At 29.4% G+C, this 23,177-nt stretch overlaps 1 protein-coding gene across 4 annotated transcripts in view; it reads right to left on the reverse strand.

Annotated features, from left to right (window-relative positions):
* LOC128996530 (very low-density lipoprotein receptor-like) overlaps positions 1–23,177 on the reverse strand; it is a 588,560-nt gene that overhangs the window by 347,408 nt on the left and 217,975 nt on the right. For 3 of the 4 annotated variants that reach the window (XM_054421910.1, XM_054421911.1, XM_054421912.1), the window contains exon 2: positions 6,412–6,477. The exons of the other annotated variant lie outside the window; for it this stretch is intronic. In XM_054421910.1, the coding sequence (XP_054277885.1) occupies positions 6,412–6,477 (66 nt within the window). The remainder of the gene's footprint in view (positions 1–6,411; positions 6,478–23,177) is intronic. 4 annotated transcript variants of the gene reach the window in all.

Here is a 23,177-nt window from a genome sequence, read left to right on the forward strand (position 1 = left end):
GTAAAATTTACTAACAAAACATTTCAACCAAATTAGTTCTTATCTGTTTGCATCACCTTACATTCTAAGCTTTACACATTATTGTAATTGAACAGCTACTTACAAGATATTACATATCGCACCTCAATGTCAAAGCTATGAGGGTAGTTTTATAGCTCTAGTATTGTTAGCTTACCTAACCTAATACGCTTTAACTCTTACTAAAACATACATATTCAGGGCAGGGAAAATACGATGAGTTTTGACTGTTTTAACCTTCGAAGAGCTTCATCAATATTAACTTATTTTTAAAATTAATTAATACATTGTTGACTTATTTATTTAATAAAAAAAAAGTTAAGAGAGGACATTTCAAATGTCACTCAAGCTATAACGAAGGTGACAACACCGGCAGCGTGTCCAAAACTTTAAGGGAAATGTAGATTTATTTATAATTTAGATAACCTGAAATCAGCTGATGTAAAAACTTATCCATGAGATTATATCAAGAATATGACTAACCTGATTGACTATAGTAAAAGGTTATTTTATTTTTTTTTTGCTACAAGAAGGTTGTCATTTTAAGTGTTATACAACCTACTAGCATTGACTATGAATCCTTTTTTCATAGTCAATGCTACTAGCCTACTTATTATAAGGATCGATAATATGCTGGCCCTACAGCATTGTACAATACGTGCATAGCTCTTGTAGTGGTATTAGTTTAGACAGGCAATTAGTGGGACCATGTAATTTATAGTGTTCCACTGATTTGCATAAGGTAATACAAGTTAATGCTATAACAGTAGGTCTGTTCATATCTTTGGTCTAGTATACATAAGATGATATTAATACAACCCTAAATGCATCAAATTAAATACTCGAATTACCGTTTGGAATTCTAATATTTATCGTAGGTGTGTGTAATCCCCAAATAAGATCAGGAAGTTCATTATATAACCTAACTTATATCCGTATTATATCCGTATAATGTAGATACGGATATAAATTTAACTCCTTATGGTGTATTTTGGTCGAAGTATTATTGTCTTGTGGGTGGGTTTCAATATAGAAAATAGTAATATCGGCTCTACCAAAAATCTTTTTTTGTTTATTGTAAATTAATTATGGTGTGACTATTGCTTAAAACATAATATGAAAGGAGAAATTTAAATTTACAGATTAAATACTACCAATACTTGAGAAAAGTTTATAATTCAGTTAAGCTGTTACACAAGCATTATTGGATAACATTATTACTAAAATGCCTCAATCTGTCATGTGATCAGTGTCCCCGTTGGGTGGCGACCGGGTTCGACCCGACTAATGGGTCATCTTCAGGCGTAGGTTAAAAGGACCATAGAATCACTCCAAAAATGCCATCGAAAGTCTTCAAATACAACGAAGAATAATTAACACACAAACATATTCTTACGACACTTCTGGCCAAAAATCGATTGCGCGTTGGACGGTACGCGTCCTCTAAATTATAAGTCCAGACTCTAGTCGAAGTGATTCCATGTTCCTTCTAGTCCATGCCTGAAGATGAAGATGGCCCATTTGTAGGGTTAAAACCCATCGCCACCCAATGATGACATTGATCACATGACAGATTAAGGCATTTTAACCTCCAGTAATAATTTAAATTGTGATCAGGAGGAAAAACAACAAAAAATTAGGATACCATCCAACATATCGTTTTAAAGAATGTTCGCAAAACTATTTACAACGTTACTACTTATTTCAATGTAACTATGTAAATTTTAGTTATCCAAGTTTTGTTCAAATTGCTTAGGCAATCTATGAATAACTGAATATAACTCTGGATAAAAAGGTGTGCAAATTATTATAATTAAATTTATAATTCTGGATGCAAAAATTTAATGAATATAGAAATGAAAACAACAGTCTTATTTTACGACAATTTTAATTTCTATTGACCTTTGTATATGTATATTTTATCAACTCAATTATTAAGATAGGAAAATCGGCTTTTATGTAGGAACAAGTACTTAAACATAGCGTTTATATTAGAAAGGATACGTATTTTTCTAAGGAAGGCCAAGGAAGATTTTAAATCAGTTTTTTGAGCCGTTCAAACATGCATTCTTGTTTGTACAGTTAAAAAAAACGACTACAATTTCCTTCGCAAACAAAAATTGATAAATACAATACAATCAAGCACGTGTAGCTTACATCAAAATATTTACCATATTCGAAATACGACCAATAAGGTTGAAACTAGCAGGAAAGATTGTGTCTATTTACCAGGCCCAGATTGCAACATAACAAATGTATGTGATAGTCATCGCCTCTACGTGCTGTGGAGCCTTGTGTCACATATTGTCTATTGTCTACTTTGTATATACTTATTTATACTTCATCACAACATATTACACAGTTTTACAAAGGTTGAAGGTTTATTAATTACTTGTTAATAAAGATTAAATTTTAAGTCCAATTCATTTAAATAACAAAATATGATGTTTCTTTATCTAACTACAGACTTAGACCACAATAATATGAAGAAAAGGAATTGTTAAACTAGAGTAATAAATCATATACTGGATAACAAAATACAAATTATTGGAATATAAAATTATAATAGGAAATAAGGTGTCTTAAAATATTTAGCTGATAAATAGATAAAACCTCATGTTCTGTGCTTGGTTTTTAAAATATGCTGAAGTACTTTGAATCTTAAATTTGTTATTTTTCATACATAAAATGGAACACAAGTTTCTAATAAATCAAGTCATAGTATGGTTTTCGTTCAAATTTGATGTTTTATTTGTCAGTTTTATAGTTGTTAAAATAAACCGCAGATTCATAGGAGTTAATAAACATTCCAAATTCCGTTAACAATATGTGATAACCAAGAGCTTTCTTCCAGTTTCCAAATTATGAGGCCTGTCAGGAAGTTATTCCCATCCACGTTTTGTTGATGTAATAAAATAAACTGTCACGTAAAATGTAGCCTATAAGGAGATTTAAGTAATTAAATTGGAACAGTGAGTTATTAAGAAATACAGCTACAAAGTCTGCCAGTTTTTTCGTAATATATGAGAAAAATACGAATATAGACTGCAGTCTTTTACCAATATAAAGCAGAATACTAAAGAGTTTAAGTGCTTGAATTTTATTCGAGATGATATCAATTTTGTTATAATTAAAATGTTTGAGTAAAAGCTACTTATATTTTCACTCGTATTTTTGTAAAAATAATAATCCCTTAAATTACGTTTCTTTGATTGTAAATGAGAACAAAAAAAAGAACGCTATAAGTTTTTGCGTATTGAAAACCCCAAATACCCTTACGATTTAATCAAATATCATTTGTGATTCCACAAGATATAAACACTTCAGCATTACTTGACCATGACTATGGGAATAGATTTTTACACACAATTTCGTTAAATATTACAAATCGGACAGTTAGTAGGAATATTTAATACCAAGCAGTGGCTTAATAGTCCCCAAGCATATAATGGTGGTCGAGCCACAGAGAGTGAATTATATAGCTTGGTTAAGTAACACACATAATATGTAACAGTATAATATCGTTTTGTGGCCATCAAACCTAGGGTGAATAATGGATAAGCTTGGTTATTCAACACTCTCTATGTATACATACAGCAAATTACAGACACAATTAATAGAGTAACTTGTTACTAAAACCTTTAGAATATTTTTACATACGTATGTCTAAAAAAGTATAATACATTCAGTGTTAAATATATTTTATTTTTACTATGCCTCTGGTAAAATGTAATTCTAACATAAATTTACGGAAAACCACCTGCTCTTCAAACTATAGCCCCCAATATATAGCGTTAACCGGAATGTAATAAATAATAACATTCAAGTAGTACTATATGGAAAAAAATTTCTGACCCATGTAACAGAACCAGCAATAAATTATGAATTTGACCTCGGGTGTCATGCTGGATTTAATAGCCCATATAAAATTATTATTTGATATAGTTTCAGTTAAAATATAAAATACAAATTGAAGTTTAGTTTTATTAATGACAAATATTTAAAGATTAAATATTTAGTCTTCCGTTTAGTACAATTACGGCTACTGAAGGGGCCTACGCGATTTCCCACGAAAATAATATTACACTTTCTCTTGTACGAATGATCCCATTCATTAAAATTAATATAAGGTAGTAATGACAAATTTATACATAACCAAGCTGAATTTATATGCTCAAGAATTTGCATGGAAAATCTTAGTTAGGATCACACTTACACTGTATGTCATCATCGTTTACAAAACCTTTTGCAGTATCATACTATTTAAAAGTTATGAACATAGGGATCGCAAGAGATTCGAAAAGAAAGCAAAACTACTCATTAGCTGACACAATAATAATATGTATTATATATTTTAAGTATACTATATGTAGTAGATCCAATATTGCTCGCAATTGTATGAGTAACAAACAAAACATACACACAATAATACCACTATTGAAGGCATGGTAAAAATACCAAACAAAATAGTTTCAGATGATAATATAAACAATATGATTCAAAAATATATATTGTATTTTAGGAATATTTAAGGAGAAACTAAATTGCTTCCATTCTTTGCAGAAGCTACGACGATGAATAATTAATGAATGTTTTATAACGGTAAATGTCAAGTGGAGAAGACAAGAAAGAAAAGTCTATGAATAAATTAACACAGTTAATTAAACAACCATCTATTGTCTCAGTAGATAGGCCATTGTGCTTTTCCAGGTCGAGATTGACTTTGCAGTCAGAGTAATAATTATACTATCTAACAACTACTTTTTTATTGACGAGAATTTATAATTTAAATAATAAAATTCATATTCTTTAATGGTGAAATGCATTCACCAAATGATTTCCTGGAAAATAAATTTTATTGTGGACAATACACTTTTTTACATGAAGACAGCTTTATCAACTTGTAACATATTTTTAATGCATTTTCAAGATATCAATCTAATGTTTATGTAACTGGAATTAGACCATTTTTAATTAATTTTAAATAATCTGCATGTCGATTTAAAAAAAAATAAAGTGTTAAAGTAATGCAATATTTCCGAATATTCTGTTTTCTTACGGACTATGTTTTTATATTGTTTATACATAACCTAAGCACTTGCTGATAAAGTACAATTTAAGACACTAGAGGAAACATACATATGTTAATGAAAATTGTTTGAAAATAATTTTAGGGATGCATGCCAACCATCCTTAAACCATAAAATACTCGTTTGGAAGCACGTAATGTATAGTCCTTAGAGCCTTTTTTTCTTTGAGCCTTTTTACTCTAGAGCTTTTACGTTTTAAAAATGAGACTATATTATTGGGTCGAAAGTATGTATTGTCCTCAGTAGGAAACTAATAGCTGTATTGGATACCTCCCTTCACAAAAAACCTCATCATCATGATTTTTTTAACAATTAATATAAAATATACACAGACAGTAACAAATGTAGTATTGCCGTTTCCAATGCATCTATAGGATTCAGGACATTAGCATCAAAATAAAATGTAAACCTTTATTATTGAGATCAATGTAAGCTTGACAATGTAATACATCACACTTTTGCCCGATTTAAGAATTGATTAATGTTACCAGAAGCAATGTATAATGGACAAGACTTAAAAAAAGGTAATTCATAGAATTTTAGTTTCAGTAGAATTGCACCTAAGTATTTTACGTTATGCTTTTTTTGGCTTATTTATAAATGTCTTTAAAACATTGTCAATACTGCAACGCATAACAAATTAGGTAAACATTAAACATAGGTTTTATGGGAATAAATTCAATAAAAAAATGCAGTATGCCATCATTTTGTTTGTACAACTGTTGGGAAGCTAAAACTTTGACAACATATGCTCAAAACCAATTTAATAAGTGGTTTCAAAACCTTCCGTGTATAGATGACCAAGAAATGACAAATGACAACTGAAAAACTTTTATTGCCTTTAAAACAATATATAAGAAGTATAAGATCAACATCAAAACCTCTTCGTAGGTGGTGCAATGTAAGTACTGTAATTTTCACTAACCGATAGTGACATAATATGTCTTTTTCCACGTTTTGGTGAAATACTTGAATGTATTATGGTTGGCTTAAATTTAACCACCTTGTTCTATTATTTTCACATGATTTAAGGAGTCATATTTATGGAATATGATCTGATAATTCAATTCCAAATATAATTATGCAGTTAAAACAACGATTATAATAAAAATAGGAATGTTAAAGAAGTTTTTCCACACTGATAAATTTAACAATATTTCATACCGTTCTTACTCATATTCAATATTTAAATAAATCCTATAGTTTTACCTTTGGGTTATTGGGTTTCTCATAATGTGCAAATTGTTAGTTTTAAGCTTACGTCACCAAATGCTAAGTTAAATATTTTCCAGTTTTCACTTACCAGGCGTCATTTTGTCTAAAACAAAATTCCCTGCGTCCACTAGTAAGTTTCTTGGGGCTAAATAATCTGAAAAAACAATTAAGACTGGTGAGAAAAAAATTTTTGTTTTGCAGACAAAACTAAAATATAATTAAAATAAATACAACATACTAGTTTTCAAATCATATTGTTGAAAGCAATTTAGTTTATGGAAATATGTTAAAGGTGATTTATTTTTCTATTCAAACTGAGGAAATAAGGTTGATTGTATGAATTTTATGAGGATTGGAAACAATGGAGAATCAAGTATACTTTTCATGATAATTATAGGCCTGAGGACTTGGCTGGTTGAACGTATATTTTTTCTGGATGCCAATGAGTCTTCTAAGATCAAATGAAATTTTCAAAACATTAGTATTAGTTTTAAAGAGTCAAATCTGCACTTTAGAACAAGGAAAAAACAGACGACTTATAATAGTCTATGGATAGATCGCTATACTAAAATTCTGATTTTCTCTTAACGAACTGACCAGAAACATAGCTCACTAGTCCCTAGCCAATCTATAAAGACAAAGAAAAAAAATGAATAAACTTAGTCTGTGGTGGAGACTGAAATGAAACGTAAGTATGTTTCCTCTTCCTACTAAACCATGCGTATAAGAAGGGTTCCTAAGTTGTTTTATTGGTACAAAAGAGAAATATCTGTTACCAAACTGCACATGAATGCTTGCTCCAAAATTTAAAAATATTACAATGAAGTAGGTTTTATCACTATGACTAGGTTATTATTGGGATTGAAACGAGATAGAAATATTTTCCTGCTAATGCTAATTTTGTACAGAAATATTAACTTCATACCCTGCAGCAGCAAACGTGCAAACAAAGTTCATTTATAAATACGTGGTTGGATTACATCTAAAATATTCCCTCGACATTTTCAGATTTGATCCCATTTAAATAAATGTAATTGATCTTATTCAACACTTAAAACCAACTAAATTAAATCTATTTTGTTTTAAATAAATTATAATTTTTGTTGTCGTCATTCCCACGTATAACATTCTACAGGGTTTGTGGTACTCGAACAAACGGCAAGTTCATTTGCAGTTAAGTGCTTCAGTTGGCTTAGGACCAAAGTCTATCTAAACCCTTAGCCGGAACTGTTTAAGTTTGCAGTTACCACGATAAGATATATAGTTACTAACATTAAGCTTATTGTCTTATAACAAAAAAAGGAATTTCTAAGTTATAAAAGAAAATAACGCATGCTTATACCCAACAATCTATCATTACTCTTCATTTCGTATTACAAATGATCGGGAGTTCTAAAGCTTCTTAAAAATCTAATTATCATCTCTTTTGTTTGAATAACCTGTTTCCTGTTAATTTGAATATTTTTAATATATTCTCCAAGTACACGAATAATATGAATAGTTATTATGTATTTTATGAATTGCTTTTTTGTTTAACAAGGATAGTTTTTCATTCCTCCTATACCAATAAGTCAGCCTACGTTGAGTTGTTTGTAATGCTAACTACTAACTGTTTAATCGTTCTGTATATTAATACGATTCGGTTACCACACAATATTTCGGACCTCAAATTAACAGTAATACGAATGAGTATCATATAAATTTGGACAAAATACAAAGATGTTTGATGGTTAAAGTAAACATCCTTTCTTCTTAACCTCTCAGTCGTAACATCCACATCGGTAAATTTGGAGAGAACTTTAGGTTTATTGACATTAGTGACTACAGTGCGGCTAAACCACCTCTTGAAGGTGGACTTTAGCCCTAAGTAAGCAATCAGCCTGTGTATTTAGGTCACAAAAGTCCTCATCTCGGATGGTTATTGTTATTAAGGGGTTGAGGAATTATGGTTCAACTTAAAGTGTGGAGACACGAGTATATGACGTAAATTAATTAGTCTCAATATTTTCATCACAATTGTTATTATAAGGGATGTGTTTAAAAGTTGTATGTTGTTTTAGGGGAATTATTTGATATATTTATGTTGATCGGTTTGCTTTTAAGTATTAAAACTTAGAATCTGATTGTATTATTTTTTTGTTTCTACGTCATTGGCACTGTTCAAAGTTTTTGTAAAGAAACAATCCAAAACATTTTTGGTCTTGTAACTTCGATATTCTGATAGATCATTGGTTGATATTCCAATGGCAGATAATATCTAGGTTCAGAAACTATCTCAATTTGAATAAAAACAGCGAATTTTAAGTTTAAAGGCGAGAACTATAAACACTAAGCTACTAAAACAGTCAAGTTCTCAAAAACATGTATATCTGTTGTAAAGGAAATATGACTTTTTTACACACTATAGTAGAAACTATAGTAGAATACGCCTCTAACTCTTGTGTAAGCACTTATTTGTAAGATCGTTAAGTCAAATAATTATATCGTTCCTTATATTGATTGATAATGGCCATATAAGCCATCTCATTTGATAAGCCATTTGCACGCCTGTTCTAAAAATGAAGTTATTGGCTATTTCATGAATTTAAAAAAAGTGACAGAAAAGGAAACCCTTAAAAAAAACTCAAAATAACAAAAAAAAACCAATGATTTCATCATTATTTCTTAAATGTAGTTCTTGGGTTTTCTTTACTGCCTTGCTGAGTAGTGTTTTCTATATAGACCGTTTAATGCTACATTATGTATTAAATTTACATCTGAATATATCAAAAGATATGATATATAAAATACTTGATATCTTCATGATCAAGGATAAGGATAATGCTGTGTGCGCTCAATGGTGATATCAAAGTTTGTAGTACCTAACTAAACACAAACAATGACAAACTGTTTGAATATCATTAGGTAGGTTGTTTGGGATGTGGTATTTACTTGAAGATCAATGCAGTTGAACCTTGGTTTGTGGGAATCAAACTTAGTTCGTAGTTACTCAGAGTCAAACAAATTTGTTATATAAAATGCCAATAGGTAATTTTTGGGGTAATCAAAACATTTACAATTATATTTAAAAGCTTATACAAGTAATATTTTTATTTTTATACATGAAAATTGGTTACGTGCACTTTTTTCATATTATTTGTGGGATTTGTAAATATGAAAGAATTATTTTTTTTTGTATAATTATTTCATAAAATTGTTCATTTAAACTCTCGATATAGTGACCTTATTAGCGTTATAGGACTCTCTTTCCGAGAACTTTGTCTGTAGTTACCTACCACCTATAAAAAAAAATCTTAATGTTCTTTAACGCACTTTCTTGTGTTGGCTAAGTACTACCTTAAGTACGTTAATTATACTTATACTAACGTACTATACTATACTTAATTAAAAAAGTTAAGTATTTAGATGGTTCCAATAAAATAGTTTTGAAAACAAACTCAGTCTTATCATCAATTCACCAAACAGTTTTCCTGGTTGTAAAGACGGACGAATCTATTTAGTAAGGACCGTTGTTTACAATATGTTAAATATTTTATTGGTATTCATATGATACTTTTGGTTAAGACTCACTGTCTAAGTCTTGACCCTACGATGTCAATTAACCTTTTTTCGTCTAGTAAGCCAAGTGTTAATAGTGCTTACCTATCAATCTGAAAGTTGCCGGTTCGATTCCAAGCGAGATCATTTTAGACCCAAATTCCATTTGTCATTGAGCTATCGATCAATAATCCTATCCAAGAAAGATTTGACGTTCCGTGGTAACAGCACTATGGTTTGGAACTCTCTCTTACGAAAAAAAAAACTCAAAGCATTATTTTAATGGAGAAACACGAATAAAAATAAGTTCAGTTGTTTGACTGACCGAATGGAATCATATTCCTCACTTTCAAAAATGTAGGATTCTATTTTCGGAAGATAACAGATTTCTACCATCGGTTGCAGATACAAAAAAACGCTAAAAAAATAAGAAGGTATAACTTGTTTGCTTAACGTCTTTCCATAGAGTCGTCACGAAATCTTTTTCTAACTACTGTAAGGATTGTTGATCTCCAGTTCATTTCGTTACTACAAGCGATTTAGTAATTTACTGTGTAAACCTAAAGGTCAATAAAAAAGGTGTTCAATGCTTGAAAATATAAACTTTTGAAGGATACGTTTCACGACATTTTTGAGACACAGTGTGTTTGTTAAACTCAATCAGGCCATTGTCAAGAGAAGGTAAACACACTCTATCATAGTGTCTGACTTTGAAACTAACAATGTTTGTGTTGTCAGTGATGAATCATCGAATACGGATCACGTGACGTCGAAACATACAATATTGGGTTTAGAGGAATGATGTTTGCGAAGTTATAGATATTTGAATTGTTTTCTTCTGCTATATTCTAAATATATAAAAAATGATTTTTTAAATACTATTGTCAAATAGTTTAAACAAAGTCTGAAACAGTAGGCCTATGTCTTGATATAAAAAAGAGAGCAAACTTAACCCTAACAAGTATTATTGAAATACTTCTTGTTCAGCCGGTCCTCGCCACGGGAAGAAAACACAGAGAAGATATGACAATTTTTCACCACCTCGTCCAATGCAAACGTTGATTAAAGTTGAACAACCCCTTGTGTTTTTTCAGCGTTTTCTTTTTCTTCTACGGTTTTCGAAACTTACTCTTGCTGCTCATGGCATTTTACTCAACCACGGAAAATCAATACCATTAATACGCTACTTGAAACTTTGTGAACAATGAGGCTTTTTTGTTTCAAGATTTAACCCCACATATTTATACACCAAAAAGTTCGTCTAGGTGTGCAGATTTACAAACTGACCTTAGTTTAAAAAAAAATCACTTGGGCTCTGTCCCAGTCGCTTTTAAAGTTGCCACGTTATCCTTATAAAGAAGATATTTCTTTACATTATGATCAGCTGGATAATTTAGGCTAATTGCTGTTAATATTTTTGTTGCAATTTCAGGAAACGTGTGCTACTTTACTGACTTGGTTGAAATTAAATATTCGCTATTTGAATTTGGGTTGGCGTTTCAATATTACAATGGAAAAAGGGAGAAAGCCTGGACAATTTGATATACTAAAATTTAAACTGAACTGTGCTGCATTTCTTGAGCAATCATTGAAAGAGCCGATTTGCAAACTATGGAAACATAGGAAAGTCATAGAACATCGCCATGTAAAATAAATAGAACTACTGTTTTTTTTAGAACTTTTAATCCTTATTATGGACAACCTAACCTATGAGTGGAAAACATTTGAAAAAAAAACTAAAAAAACAAGATCAGCTTTTGAAAAATTGTAAGATATTTACAAGAAATGTTGATTATATCGAACTTTTATGTACATCATGAGTATTTCTATAATCTTTGACGCCTCTTTCAAAGTCATGACTGTTATTCGTTTTAAAATAACGCCTGTCATATTTCCTAATTGCTCGAATTCGAGCTACTATTGAATTCTGATATTTATTTGTATCCAACCCAATACTTGCTTTATATTAAACCCATGTGTTGTTTGTTTATGTTCAACTAACAATATGTACCCATGACGCAAAATATCTTCTACTAAACAACTAAACAGCTGGGATAGTAAATGTTCTTCATAAGAAGTCCATTGAGATTTTAAAGGCATGTGGGGCAAAGCACGAGGACTTTTATTACAGGATTTCGTGTAATGCCGTCTAAACAAAAAAAAAAAAAAAAAACTAAATTTTGACACATCGTTTGTAAAAAATCCGTCCATTATTAACGGAGGAGTAGTGTTTCGTATAAATCGACTTCGCGTATTATATATATCCATCCATTACAAAATATAGGAAGTTTTTAGACATTTTCCTAAATACTTTACTTTAAAAAAGGGGAAAAAATTAAAAAAATGAAAAAAAAACCAGTATGTTGTCACTATATATTTTCCGCTATTTATATCTTTAACGACAAAATTATATGTACATGATTAATTATGTAATCGTATGTATGATAGTAAATTTACTTTTACAGGTGTTTTAATTTATATATACTACACTTACAGAATGTGTTGTCTTTTAAGAATAAATGGTAAATTATCAATTACAACATAAAAGGAAAGAAAAATTTTTAAACATCGCCATTATTAATTAATAGAAATACAAGAAAAACATGAGAGAGGAACTAGATTGGACACGTTGACAAACTGAGCTCGTTGTAAAAGAGCCGTAAAGAGGGTTTACTCTGAATTGTAGGAAGCGTAAAAGGGACAACGTGTACGTGTAACGGCATCTTCTACGTAAAGTAGGTTAAATCTGTTGATATTTGTTTCTGCTTTTTAGGTATTCTTTCATATTAATCTTTATAACCCACCCAAATTTATATATTTCCAAACAAAACTGAATAAGAAGGGAGGATTTAATTTTATATTTGTTTTTACATAGGAATATCTGTACATCTTTCTTATATCTTCTTATCTTCTGGAGGACGTTAAAATGTTACACACCTCATCTAAAAATTTAGATATTCTTTATGAAATTGAAAGAGTGGTAGCTATAGTGTTTAACTCCACATTAGTATTAGCTGAACAATGTTTCGAAGATTTAAGGAACAATTATTATTTTACAGGGAAAGTATATATTTGGGAAAATAATGTTTCGTTTGGGTATACTAGTGTTGATGGGCTAATTATCATGGTTACTTGCTAATAAAGAGTAATTTGTGTAAGTTGATTTTTTTCCAAAAATCTTTGTATTATTGTAAGAAACACTACAAAATAATATATTGTCTTGGTTAGTGATAACAATTGCATGTACCTGTTGTAACACCGGTTTTAAACGCATAGTAAGGTAATATCTAATAGAATTATAAACCATATAAATCATATATATACGACATCAAAACATGCGCAACTGGCAAAAATGGTAGCGGATAAAATTAAAATATTTGTTTATGGAATTTCATCATCAACAATTTTATGGGGGGGGGGGTGGTCACAATTATCACAACAATCACATAAACCAATAAGCACACGTGTAAGTTGGTTGTTGCTTAAACTTATGTAATTTGCAAACAATAATATTAAGTTTTATCTTGTGAAAATTTCATAGCAAAACAATTTTTCATGTGACTTTCATTTCCTTAAATATATTTAGATTTAAATGTTTACCCTACATTTTATTTTAAGAAGATTATTGTGAAATTAATACAACAGTGTATTTATGGATACTTATTTAGTTATAATTATTATTGTTTCAAAAAATAAAATGTTATTTTATGTAACTAACAATAATTATGTCAGTACATCACTGTACTTTACAGTAACAGTTTTAGATGTAACAATACCTGTTTAAACAGCCAGTTTTTCTAAAACGGACCTTACAAAAAATATAAAATGTTTTCCAATATAAACTGAAAAAAGTGTTATGAAGAAAAGTTAGTTACCGAATGTTATGTTTTAAACAGTTGCTTTTACAATATTGTAAACTTTGGGAGGATTAAGTTGAGTAAGGCAGTTAGGAAACAATAGGCAAGTTCATCTGTAGTAAAAGATTCTTGGAAAGCTTGGCTGGGTTCCAAATTCAAGTTGCCCTCTGGCAGAACAATCAGCCCTTTTGCTGCGAGAGGACATTCCCTTCAAAATACTTGTCTTAAATGAGTTGTATGTAGAATAGGCTTTCCCCGAGATTGTTTCATTTCTTCTACTAACATAGTTACATAAAGGGGTTTTACTTTTGTGTATCCTTAAAAATGCTATTTTGCTTTAATTTCAGCTCACATTGTAAGCTATGAGGTAGGAATATGTCATAGTTATTTAGTAATATTGGTTCACTGTCTTATCCCTATGACTCTTTTATATCTAAAAATGTTTTGAGCAAATGGTATAGAAATTATTAAATCATTTATTAATCAAAATACTGACTAGAGCTAGTTTTAATAGAGCTAGTTGATCTAACTGCAGAAACTTTTACACGTAAGTTACATAAAAAAATACTAAAACGTAGATTACAGTGAAATAGCATGTACATTGTACTAGACTTTCCCTTTGTTAAGGAGAAATTACTCCTCAAACTAATGTGGTAATCATCAAATAAACTTATCCTTCTTACACCAACAAAGTAACTAGGGACTGACATATCTAAAAATTCTTAATCTTATAAAAAATTCTTAAAATGATTGTCTAAATTCAACAATAACTTAGGAACACAATTAAAAATATCACGTAATAAAACATAATAGAACATGTTAATCGTAGGAATTTGATTTTTTCATAGTAAACAATAGGTATAGATATTTTAGAAACGATTAAAAAATGTAGATTCGGGTCAGGGAACTTTAGACACATGTTAAATGGCATTGAATCCACACGTTAAGGTTGATGGGGAACAGTCAATGACTCGTATAATGGGGTTTAGCAGGATCGAGTCTAACGTATCGGAAGTAAGTGAATTGATACAATCACGGGAATAAACTCTATTCCGCTTTAAATCCTGACATGTAAATAAACATGATACTAATTTAGCATGTAGTTTTCAAGCGTATCCAGACCTAATAGATTGGGTGGAAACTTAATCATTAATACATATATATATATATAATAAATTGTCTTAAAATTTATTAGCATACACCATTCAAATCATTAAAAAAACTCTCACCTCAATACAGATTTAGATTGAACAGATATCCCTAAAGAAAATAGCCTTTATACTATTAGTTCTTCTTCTACATTGTTAGATTTTCATTTAAGCTTCTATTGTGTGAAAACCGCTTAAGTAGGACGTGTAACAAAGGAATATTACAAAGAAAATTCTTATTGTACTGAGTATATGGTATTAACCAATATCTCGTCCGTACGAAGATACATAGTTTGTTAATAAAAACTGCCCGCAATTTAAACTACGTTTTTCGTAGTTTAGGAAAATAATTTTCATCACTTGATTTTGAACAGAAATGTTAATTTTACAACGCTTGGTATTTACAAAAAAGTGTGTAACAATCAAAAACTTTTAAAGAATTTTTTCATTTTACTATCTTGTGTATTTATATATTTTTCAGTATAACGTTTCATACTAGCTGGATCTGCTCCTCAGGCATTTTGCACTAATCAAGGAAAAAACATTTAAAATGTTGTTATTACTAATAATTAGTTACAATTATCCTGCAAACGAATCACACACATTGGTAGGCCTAACTTATTGGTTGCATTGCCTGCAAGGTAGAAAATACTTGTATGCAAGTTATTTATGAACCGTAGAGGTTATACGATGTCAAAAAGTTAAGGTAAGATATTCGACGAAAATGAATAACCAAAGATACCCAAATAGATATACAGTAGACCAATGACATGTAAATACAAATGGGCTCTTTTTATTTTTAATGTTTTTTGCGTATTCAAATATTATGTGCAAATGTAAAACGAAATATATAAAGTACCTTACATGGAATATCTGAGGTTTAATCAATTGGCGTTGTTTGATTACTTATAAAAACTGTGTACATGTACTACAGTACTAAAATAAATCAGACCAATCAAAATATCAATTTTGCGTTATAATTCGAAGCAGCGCTCATAATAATGTCTCTAGCACAAACGGATTATTGTAAAAACAATACTTGAATTAATGCTAGACAGTGCTAAATGGTCACGTTCAAAACTAACTCAATTATTTTGTCGTGACCCATGATCAGAGTTAAATAATTGAATTGGATTTATGTCGATGTCTCACGTCTATTTGTATGTTTTAATGAGAGTACATTGTAATTTACTGTTTTTAAAAACAATGTTTTTATGTGGAGATAGATTTTTACTGCCACAGAGTAATGAAAGACTTAAGAAAAATTTATCTCATTAAAACAGAAGTGAATATTTGTTTTATATAAAAAAGTTCAATTATACGTAGGCTGATAAAAGGCAATCCATCTATGTCAAACAACTTAACAATGCATATTATTCCAAATACAAATCCGTTAGATTAATAACTTAAGGACGAAGTTGCAAAATTTCATTAGGTGATTGCGTTCAAACAACAACTAAGTTTATGTTGAGGGGGTTTAATCTCAGCCGTGTTTCCTATTATTTAGATGAGAATATAAGTGCACATATAAACATACATATCGTTTTATGAAGTAGTCGAACAAATAAACAAGGTTAACTGTTAACATTAACAATATCCGTGTTTTCCAGGGTTTGTTCATTAATTCATATTCCTAAATAAAATATGCTGATTTAAAATTAAACTAATCAATGAGTAAGCGTATATTTTCAAGATAAATCGTACACAACAGATTCAATAATTTCAAATTAGCATGACACTAAATAAAGAAAAATGGGTAGCCCAAGGAAAAGTACAGAGGAGTTTAATAAAATAAAGGGTACAGTTAACCTCTGTTTTAATAATAGAAATGTGTAATAATCCCTTAAATCTTATAAAAAGAACCACATTCATCTGAATACTCAACCCACTGTAAATTATGGGTTAAGCAACTATTATTTATATTTATGTAAGCAATCAATGGATATTTTGTAGGCCACATACGGTGTATAGGCTTTAAATCATAATACCATTGAATTTAAATTAAAACTATCAGTCCCTGTTAGGAGTATGTATGAATATAAACGTTAAATTTAATTGATTTCCTTTAAGATAGAAGATACCGTCACTAAAGCCTTACCAATTCCTTCTATTTCAGTTTTTTAAAATATGAAGGATTTTTATTTGTCCTGTGCAACAGTGAAAATAAAAATTTGAATTTGCGACGATGCTAAAGCTGAGAGCGTATGGCACCGAGCCAGTTAAGTTTTGTATTTATTATTCTCTTTCCAAGTTGGGTGTTTTCCAAGTCCAGAAACAAACCATAATAAATCATCAACATTATTTTAGTGTCGAATTATTAACATTTTTTTGAACTATGATTGTGGTAAAATTATATAATATGGCAAAACAATACTTCTTCATAAAAACCCATCTCTGAGATTTGTCAATGTCAACAAATGTAACCCGCACTAAACCAATTAACGAAGGGATAATTGTTGACCTAAATAGGTTTAGATACTTTCTCAGTAAATGGCTTACCGTAAGAACTTGAAAGAGAGTTTTTGGTATATTTTATAGTTGAAATAAATAGTCTACTATTTACGTAGATGTTTCCGAATCTTAGAATATCAACCACACCAAAAAAAGATAATAAGGCTTATGCCTTTTGTAAAATATTTGATTTAGAACTATTTCAGTTATTTTTTATATTGACTCCTGCTTAAACAATTTAAATTTGTGTATTTTGAAGGAACATTTCAAACACTCACAATTAAAAAAGTCCATAACAAATATAAATGACGTCAAAGAACAGTTAGGTTCTATTAGTATAATAAACGTATTACAAATTAACTATGATCGTAAGATGATTACCATGCTATCAAAATATTTTCAGTGTGTAACATAATATTTGGTTATTACATTTATTTTATTTATCTAGGTGCTGCTATTATTTGTCTAAAATAGTGCTATATGTATTACAATTACATATAGGTTTGCCGTTATACTTTAAATTGCACTATGTATTATGTATAGCGCACATGTATTACGTATTGCCTGTATTATGCATTATATATACTGATCTAATGGTTTTATGTTTTTTATTAGCGAAACAAAAAACGTAGATCATTTTACAATCAGAATAATTGGTGCCTTAGAGATCAATATTTTAATTTTAAGTTAATATTTTAACTAAAACTTTTAAACATATCTATTACACTATTTTGTTTGATAAGTAACTAAAAATGGTGATCAAAATATATACCTCGATTTATGCGTTGTTTTTTTTTTCATTAAATAATATCCTCGACTTAGATGCTGATAATTGTTTCCTTAAATGGTTTTCTTTGATTCGGTTTTTGAGGTCAACTGATATATTAACCCGTATGGTTATAACAACTAGCCAACAATTACAACAATATGGTAACTAACGTTTATGATTATCGATATCGTATACGTTTTCACCTAAAATAAAAAAAAAACATTATATTTTGGATTTCAAATACATCTTATAAATAATCCCAAAGCTTGATGCGATTAGAATAGATTTTTCGTGGACCTTTTGGTTTATTTAACAAAGTGTACTTATAACAAATACCTAAATTTTAAATGTAACTTTTTAAGGTGTTGCAAAATACCGGGCTTAATCACTACAGATTTCATACTATTTCTTACCCACAGTTGTCATCAGAAAATTGCTGTTTTCACGTACCTCAAACAGAATATTACAAATAAATTCACTTCTTTTTGGTTAAGAAATTTTAAAATTGATATGAAGGCAACAATCCATAGACGTAAATATTTTAAAGGAGATGGCTTTAAATAATGTAAAGCTTGTAAATTTAATGATAACAAACATGTCTCTAAAAACATAAATTAAAGATTCGTCAATATTGTATATTCTGTTACTCCTCATGTAACACATATTTCAGAATATATCACCTTACAACTCAATAAATGTCTTACTTCAACTTTTAGTTTGTTATATCCTTAGGTCTGTAAAATATCTATAATCATTAAACATTGGTTTCAAAAATGTCATTAGGCATTAGGTCTTTAATTAAGTATATGATAAAACAAATATGTGTTATATGAATCTAGGATTTTAAGCTTTTTTTATAAACATATACCATTAAAGTTTGATCTCGGATTTATTGAATTTTTAACTAAGTATAACAAAAAAGTAATACTACAATGAAGTATTTAAACAAGTCTGGATTGATTCATTGTATTCAATATAACATAGAATTAAAAACATAAATACCTAACTCTTACTGAACTTTGGGAATAATTTCAAAAGACCTGGCTCAACTTTAAAGTATTAAAAGTTAGACATTAAGAAGGTTTGTCAATCCAACACTGGCACGTTATTTAGACACTAAGAGTAAAGTATTAAAATATAGACATTAAGACTCGTCTGAATAACGTGTCAGTGTAGGAATGACGTACAAATATCTTTGTTATACTTTTTTACTCCAATATTATATTTATCTATCGTTACTAACTCAAAAGTAAGTAGTTCAATGGAAGTCCGAAGACTAATGTGCAACAAATACCAATGTAATAAATACAATAACGAAGTATTAAAAAACTTAAAATACAGAATAAAATTAACTGTTTATTCTGTGTATTGACAAGTATTGTATTCTAATAATAACGTTTGTCAAAAACCCTACTGAACTCTTGTTTCTATTTTGAGAGTAGCTTACATCCATTTCAGAGTATTCATACATTAAGAAAAGGCCATTTTATAACAGCTTATACATATAGAACAAACTCCCTCCAAACTGTTATTCGTTATAACTCAATAACTCAATAACTCGTTTATTAAACCAAAGTAACAAATACAAATTTGCATTAGTCATGTCAAACAAAATATATCTTTACGTCTAAAATTAAAATAAAACAATTGTGCTGACCAGCTTGACTCAGTAACGGTGGTTAAAAAGGTTAATTATATTAATGATGGAAATGAGACTTATTATTGAGTTTACTCAATGAATATTTGCAAACTATTACCATAGATAAAGTATTATAATATTACTTCATCTATGCTAACACGTAGTTAGCCTTATGGTTTGAGTTTGAATCAAACTAACTGAAAAATAACAATATTTTTACAACCTTTATGACTATTTGTATGACAAAGAATGGCTTCATATAAAAGGATTAATATTAAAATCTTCTGGCTTGCGTTTTCCGAAATCATAATACTTCAAGACTATGAATATTGATTAAACATTATCCTATTCAAACATGTATATAAAACAATTGTTTGTATTTTTAACTAAAGTATGTGTAAACATATTGTTTAACATGTTTTAGAAATATGTTGTTCAATAAGTTTAGGGTCACACGCAAAATAAATATAAACCTTATTTAAAATACCTTAAGACTTTAAGCATATACTAGGACAAAGTAATACCCATTTTACGTGTTTAAAGATGACATTTTTTGACAACTATATTTGTTTTGTATGTTAAATATACTTTGACACTAAATCAACAATAATTATCATGCATATACATAAAACTAAATATATTTTGCATTATTTTAGAATAATCGTTAAGTATCTAGGGCACAGGCACTAAAACAAAATTGTTAATTCACCAGAAACGTTGGAACCAAAAACCAACTAGTTGAAACCTAAAAGCTGTGTGAAACCGCATTTTATCACTGTCAAGTCTTTTCACGATGGGTTGAGATTTTACAGTAAACTTTATTTAGGCAAGATTATCCGCTCATTCAACATTACGTTACGATAAAATATTATTATTGGTACAACCAGACGATAATACAAATATCTAGATACAATATGGAAACAAAATTGACTTAAACCATATTGAATACATTAAAATTAAAACCGTTGTTTCCATATAGTTTTCAGGGTATATTGTCAACCTTATAGTGAACCCGTAATCGTTATAAACATTAAAAAATGTGTTTTAATTGTATTATTTAAATACATAATTCAAAACACTGGAAAAAGTGTAATTTTTGTAAACTTTTCAATGTGTTTACACTAGAGTAAACATTAGTCTTTACAAAAATAGTCACAAAGATTTTGTAACTGCGTTAATTATACAACTGCAACACCTAATACATAATATTACTTCTTTCTTTCATATACACTATCTTTTGCAATTGATATATATTATGCACCACGAGAGTGAAAGTAAAAGATTTAAGGACCAGTATAAAAGCGATTTCCATAAATGTGAAATTTGAAACGCGAAATATGTTTGCTCGGTCATGTAAGGATGACAGGATAAATTCTACACAAACATTAACGCTTAAGTATGTAGTGCATTTGCAGAAAGTCGTTGGTCTTTGAAACAGGAGCATGTTGTTAGAATATAAGTATAATAAATATGATTATAATTATGCATCCCGTTATAACTATTATAACTCGAAATCATTTATCAGGTATTATGCAAATACAAATGCAAATACAATTTAAATTATATAAACGTGATTGGAATAATTTAGGCTCAGGCATGAGGATATTGAGGATCTACAAGACGGATCCTGCTCGATTAGATATACTCTAGCAAAGTCCATGTCTACACAATCCAGAAGAGTCTATTACATTAAGTTCATACACTTTATCTACTTCCTGGAAATTTAATGTTCGAAGTTAAACCATAGATAAAACATACTCCCTTGTGTTGCTTAGTCTATGGTTAAACTATATACGTTTTGACTACCACCTTTAAGAATTGGACTACATTTTAAAAACGAGAACTACATTGTAATGTATCGTTCCTTATCGCCTTGGGAATCTTCATTAATACAAATGAAAAGCAACTTGATTTTAAATTATTAATTGATGTTATATTAAAATATGCTCTAGGTAATTAATTCCGTCTGTTTGTAACGATAGCATAACTTTTGGTACCATGATATTTCAAATGAAATATTTTTAGTAATTTCTTATCAAATTTAAACTTTTGTAATGAAAGCAACTACTTTTTAGCAACTAATTAAAATAGATGAGTTGAACAACAGTTTAGTAAATAGTTTGAACTCCAAAATGTATAACTCTGTCCAAATCACACATCTTACTATAGAAAACTGTAGAAAACCAAGAGGTTTTGTGTAAGAGTAGCAATGTGACATTTATTCCAGATAACGCATTTTATAAAATTTCTTCTTCTTACATAAATGACTCAGCACGAAAACCTATGAGGGCAAGTTGAAAAATATATAGCCATATGTTTAACTTAAGAAGCATAACTTTGTTTTGAGTTACCCTCCTCTTTAACGAATGTTATTAACTATTGTTCAAACGTATTACCGGATAGAAAACTGCTTACAACAACATCTATGGGTTCTTATAACACATAGGTATTGAATAGAATAGTATATTTGTTTATTTTCTCTTTTCATATCGGATAAAAATAATACACAGGTCACAATTATTGCATAATAAGGTAGTAAAACCAAACATATGGACTTGGTTACAATGAATATAAAAGTTTTAAAGTGGGCTATTCTCAGTCCGTTGTTCTCACCAGACTGACGAATGACAAATTCAGAAAACTAAAATAAATAATCTAAAACATGAAAAGAACATCTGCTATGTACAATAAACGAGACCTACACATTTTAACGTGAGAAAATAAATATGGCCTCTATAGGAGGTTCCATTAATTATAAATTTTACATATACAATTTGACATAAACAGTTTTACAAAAAGCACTTATATCATTAATTTGTATTCAAAGCAAGTAGTTAAACATAAAGTATTATGCATTCATATTATATTACATCAATTAAAGTGTTTTTTGTATCTAGCAAAACCACAAATATTTCAACGTGTAATTATATTTTCAAGGACCAACAATGAACCTTGTTTTCCACTATATTGTTCTAAGGTGCTATTATCCCTCTGACCCTCCAAATTAGGTCTGTTGACACCATAATATCATGCCTAATCCACTGTTTTGTGGCTAACCTGTTATCTTTACCGTCAGTCTAAACAATTAATGTCGTATTATTCTGTGCCTTTGGCAAACTATCACCTAAACCATATATGCGAAGTTATAAAGAGAGATATTTCTTGTATTTTAGGAAAAGGTTTTCTTTTTAATTTCAAGGATTTAAAAACAATTTTTTTAAACTTTTTTATCTTCTCAGTAGTTTGACGGTATTTTTATACTGTTATTATCATGATCAAGCGTTAAAGTTTTAATACATTGTCATACTTCTGAAGCCAAGGTTTGATATTATTACTCTGTAATTGAATATCTTGGATACTCCTATGCCACAGGTACGCGACCTATTCGTCCAATATTGGTTAATTAATGCTTAGAATTTCGTGTTAATCAGATTGAAACTTATTTAAATGGAA

The sequence above is a fragment of the Macrosteles quadrilineatus genome, unplaced genomic scaffold (genome assembly GCF_028750875.1).
Source record: "Macrosteles quadrilineatus isolate MER2022 unplaced genomic scaffold, UCM_ALF_1.0 Scaffold_6__1_contigs__length_79288215, whole genome shotgun sequence".
NCBI classification, from domain to species: domain Eukaryota; kingdom Metazoa; phylum Arthropoda; class Insecta; order Hemiptera; family Cicadellidae; genus Macrosteles; species Macrosteles quadrilineatus.